The 5225-nt window shown below is 38.2% G+C and overlaps 1 protein-coding gene across 1 annotated transcript; it reads right to left on the bottom strand.

Annotated features, from left to right (window-relative positions):
• Positions 1 to 3608: 3608 nt before the first annotated feature.
• LOC127690178 (olfactory receptor 24) lies at positions 3609 to 4550 on the bottom strand. Its single transcript, XM_052189726.1, has one exon. It carries the CDS (start codon positions 4548 to 4550, stop codon positions 3609 to 3611), a length of 942 nt encoding a protein of 313 aa, XP_052045686.1.
• Positions 4551 to 5225: the final 675 nt, after the last annotated feature.

Below are 5225 nucleotides of genomic sequence, written 5' to 3'. Positions count from 1 at the left end.
GTATAATACACACATACTCACTGATACTAGTTAGGGAACTAAGACTAAAGTAATGGCTGTCCCAAAGTTCAATCTAATGAGACAGTGAGTTTTTATTGGGGTTACTTATAGGAGGAGAGATGACTTAAAACAGTTGCACAGGAAAGCCTACCCCAGCCAGAGTGACAAGTCACAAAAACAAATATCTCAGAGCTCTTTGTATGACCTTTAGACACCTAGACAGGCTAGAGAATCTCCTTTTGGTAGCAAGGATGATTGGTCTCTTATTCCAGCAGTTTTTTTTCTTTTTAAATATCCTTAGAAACAGGCCCCAATAAATACCATAAATTTCAGCTTTCCTAGACATATGAAGTTTATTTAGTTCCCAAGTCTCATGAGCCTTTTATTCTTTCCTTGTGGGAATGTTTCAGTTCAGAGTGAAACAATTCACTTGGGGCAATTATTAGCAACTATGCTAATTAAGCCATTTAAGAATAAAGCCATTTAAGCTTTAATAATTGATAGACCAACAAAATGCTAATGCCTCCAAAGTCTTTCTTGGTACCAGAACTCAAGAATAAAGTGTTTTTAAAGACAACCCACCCCCTATAATTATATTAGTGTTGGAGGATTTATATTAGTGAAGGGCTTGGAGTAACCTTGTAACATCTGGTTTTTGTTTGTTTGTTTTCTTTGGTTTTGTAGAGCTTAGCACTATTTCCAGATATCATATGAGAATTAATTATAATTTATGTATCCTTTATTTATTTTAGTTTACTTTGTGAAAATATTAATTATTGTCATTAATACATCTGTATCAACCATGGTCAAAGCATTGCCATGGTAGATATGGCTACTGGGGGATGAAAATCCAAGTTCTGTTCAGAAGGACATAATATAGAGTTAGGACAAGATAATGAATTCAAGAGGAAATTGCTATACAACAATGCATTGTTCGCAATACAGAACCTTGAGAATCTTAATAAATGTCCAAGTTACTGATTTCTATATTTTTTCTTTTTATTGCTATTTTCCATTTCTCCATTGATGTGTTTTTGTGTATGGTGGTGATAGTGATAGTGATGATGATGATGATTATGTGTACATTGGTGTGTGTGTGTGTGTGTGTGTGTGTGTATGTATGTATGTATGTGAATATCTGTGTATGAGTAAGGGCACATGCATGCACAGTAAGCATGTGAGGACTGGGGATAACTTTGGTCTTTTGTTTTTAGATTTTTGCTTTTTTTTCGAGACAGCGTTTCTCTGTATAGCCCTGGCTGTCCTGGAACTCACTCTGTAGACCAGGCTGGCCTCGAACACAGCAATCTGCCTGCCTCTTCCTCCCAAGTGATGGGACTACAGGTGTGCACCACCACTGCCCGGCTTGAGGATAACTTTGAATGTTGCTCATCACTTCACACCTTGTGTAAGACAGGGTCCCTTGCTGTTGAACTGCTTCATATCATAGGCTGGCTGCCTAGTGAGCTTGTGGAGATTCTTTTGTCTCTAGCTCCCATCTTGCTGCAGATATACTGGGATTACAGATGGGTGTTACCATTTCAGTTTCCGAGGAATCCAAATACTGGTCCTCATGTTTGCACAAGTGTTTTATTTACCATGTCCCTCCCCATGTCTTTATTTCTGTTTTAAGAACCACTCTTTTTTTGCTTACTATGATATAAAAAATGTTTATAATGGAATGACGTGCTTTGTTATTCATGTCTATCCCTGTCTCTATGTGTCATACCAAGTTGGAGATCCAGCCCAAGTCATGGTGCATAGTAATCAAGCATGTAATTTGCTGAACTACATCTCCAGACCACTCTAAGTGTTATCAAGATTCCATGTTGAGAAATTGACAATCATACCTTTTAAGTGCCTATGCTTATAAATTACAAAGTCTGCTCCCATATTTGGTCAGAGAAGAGTCTTCCTAAAAAGAATGGCAGTGAATATAGAGATGGGGTTATTACTGTAAGAAGTCCAAGATGGAAAAAATTAGGATATTTTATAAGGTTGGCATTAAATAAGACATCTCTGTAAGCTCAGGGAATGTTTCAGAAGAGAGGTGGTGATAAGTATGTAAGATTTGGAGGATAAGGAGTGTGTCTAAACAATCATTCTGTGAACTAGATAAAACTATTACAGTTATTAACTCATACTGGTTGTAGTTATATCCACTGAATGTACGTACAAAAATAACCTTATCAATAAAAACTCAATGGTTGAATAGAAAGGAGGAGTGGCCCCTTGTTCTGGAAAGACTCATTGAAGCAGTATTCGGCAAAACAAGAACGGGGAAGTGGGAAGGGGTGGGTGGGAGAACAGGGGGAGAGAAGGGGGCTTACAGGACTTTCGGGGAGTGGAGGGCTAGAAAAGGGGAAATCATTTGAAATATAAATAAAAAATTATATCGAATAATAATAAAAAAACTCAATGGTGAGGCACTAAGTAGGTGCTACCTTTTGTCTTGGAATTACTGGCTATTGATAGTCTATGAGAGAGAGAGAGAGAGAGAGAGAGAGAGAGAGAGAGAGAGAGACAGAGACAGAGACAGAGACAGAGACAGAGACAGACAGAGAACAATTCTTTTTAGTTGTATACCTACTGTTCAACCCACCAGGCATCAACAGATAGCTCTGATTCAATAGACATATAGATGGCCCTGAATTACAGAAAAATAGCTATACATGAATTTGTAAGACAGATCTGTGTAGAGAATCAGGGTTTTCTCAGGAGTGGTAGGAAGGTGGGAGATAAGAATGGTTGGTATAAGATGTGGAAATGTATGAGACAATCTAAAACAAATATAATTAATAAAACATTTAATTGAGTGAGTTATGGGCTTCAACTAATTTTATGTAAATACAATATAACATTTCTACAATGCTAAAATCATCAGATACATTTCTCTGAAGATATTATTGTTAAGCAACACATGATTTCATTTTCTATTTGTTAAAAAGATATTGACGTAGGGAATATCCAATCTGTAATGATAGTTTTATTTTTCAGTGAGGACAAATGTGAGACATAGTTAGAATTATTTGCCAGGTGCCATATTTGGAGAATCTCGTAGTTACCTTTTCTTTTGCTGTGAGAAAACATTTTGACAAAACACCCATACTAGCGGGAAAGAATCTAATTTGGTTTAATGGTTATAGTCAATCTTGACAGGACACCATGGAAGAAACTCAGCAGAAACTTGAGGCAACAACCATAGAGTGCCCTGTTGGCTTACTGGGAGCCTCATTTTTATAGAGTTTAGCTGGCTCCTTTGCACAGCTCAGGATCCCAGGCCTGTGGATGGTACCAGGAAACATGGGCTGGGCTTTCTTACAGCAGTTAGTAATTAAGTAAATTCCCCCACAACAAGTCCCCAGACCCACTGGACCCGGGGAACTTTTCAGTTGGTTCCTAGGTGATCCCTGGCTCTGCCAAACTGACAATAAAAAACAACTAGAATGGGACAATGGTTCAAAGGCCACATAGAAATTGCCACTTAGGTTTCTGTAACTGAGAATTTCAATTTCTTTCTCTTTCATTGGAAGAAATTCCAACTTAGTTGAAGAGCTCAGATTTTTAGATTTTGCTGTTTTGAAATTCTACAATTTTCTGATTGATGGTCAGGAGGATGCGCTGATCTTTCGGTTAATGATCTTCCTCAGGGCTCCCTTCAGGTCTCTGTTCCTCAGGCTATAGATAAAGGGGTTCAGCATGGGTGTAACTGCTGTGTACATTACTGCAGAAGCCTTCTCCTTCACAGCTGTGCGTACAGAGGAGGGACACAGATAGACTCCAATGGTGGTCCCATAAAAAAGGGCTACTACAGAGAGGTGGGAGCTGCAGGTAGAAAAGGCTTTCTTTCTGCCACCTGCAGAGGGGACCTTCATGATGGCCACAATAATTCGAGCATAGGAGGCCAGGATGCAGACAAAAGGTGTGGCTATCACCATTCCTGCCACAATGAGCACAAAAATCTTGTTCACTGTTGTATCTGTACATGAAAGTCGGAGAAGTGGGGTAAGGTCACAAAAGTAATGGGGGAGCTCATTTTTGCCACAGAATACCAGACGGGCCATGAGGAGGATGTGAGTGAGGGAGATGAAGCAGGAATACACCCATGGGACACCAACCAGCAGCCCACAGAGCCGTGAACTCATGATAGTAGAATAATGTAATGGGTGACAAATGGCCACAAAGCGGTCATAAGCCATCACAGCTATTAAGACACTGTCCATGATGCCAAAAAAATGGAAAAAGTACATCTGGGTCAGACAACAAGGATAAGAAATAGATTTCTTCCTGGTTTGAATATTCACCAGCATCTTGGGGACAGTGTTGGTAGCCAGACATAAATCAACCAAAGAGAGATTGGCCAGGAAGAAATACATAGGAGTATGGAGGTGAGAGTCAAAGCTGATTGCAAGGATGATTAACAAGTTCCCCACGACTGTGATCACGTACATGCAGAGGAACAGACTAAAGAGGACAGGCTCATGTTCTGGCTTTTCTGAAAGTCCCAAGAGGATGAATTCAGATGCACTGGTTTGGTTTTGTGGTTCCATATGTTTAACTCTTTTGAAAGAATTAAAAATAGAAGTTAAGAAACAGTATAACTATAGGTTTGGAGGGTAAGACAAATTAACTACCCAGTTCTTGTCCAAGTTAATTACAGAACCTTGAACTTTTGCTTAGTGTTTATATTATCTTACTCTTCAAATATTTAATTCAGAATCTTCTGAATATTCCTGTTTTACCCAAATATTGAGAAATGAGTAATTAATGGATATATTTTGTCTTTTTACTTTTTTTTGTTTTTTGAACTTAAAATACAATTACACTATTGTATATTTTCTATTCCCTTTCTCAAAGCTCACTCATTTATACTCTTTCCCATCCACCCTCTCATAGATTCATGGCCTCTGACTTCTTTTTTCCTGATTGTTGTTACACATATTTTCAAGATATATTCCTAAATATATAAGTAAAATTTGCTCAAACCGTATGTTACTTAGAGGTATATAATTTTAGGGGTAGAAAAATCATGGAAGAGAGATTGGACAGATTTCATTTTTTTCTTATTAATTTTGCATGTATGTATGTGTGTATGTGTGTGTCTGTGTGTTGTGCAAGGTATATGTATGCATGTGATAAGCACGTGATTGTGGCAGTCAATAGAAGAAACTGAATGTTTTCCTCATTTGTACCTTCTCCACTTTTTGTCTGTTGAGACAGAGTTT

The sequence above is a fragment of the Apodemus sylvaticus genome, chromosome 7 (assembly GCF_947179515.1).
Source record: "Apodemus sylvaticus chromosome 7, mApoSyl1.1, whole genome shotgun sequence".
NCBI lineage: Eukaryota > Metazoa > Chordata > Mammalia > Rodentia > Muridae > Apodemus > Apodemus sylvaticus.
This window is presented reverse-complemented; position numbering and strand designations above follow the sequence as displayed.

Coding starts and splice junctions, on each gene's coding strand:
- LOC127690178 (XM_052189726.1), bottom strand. CDS start 4,550: ATGGAACCACAAAACCAAACCAGTGCATCTGAATTCATCCTCTTGGGA.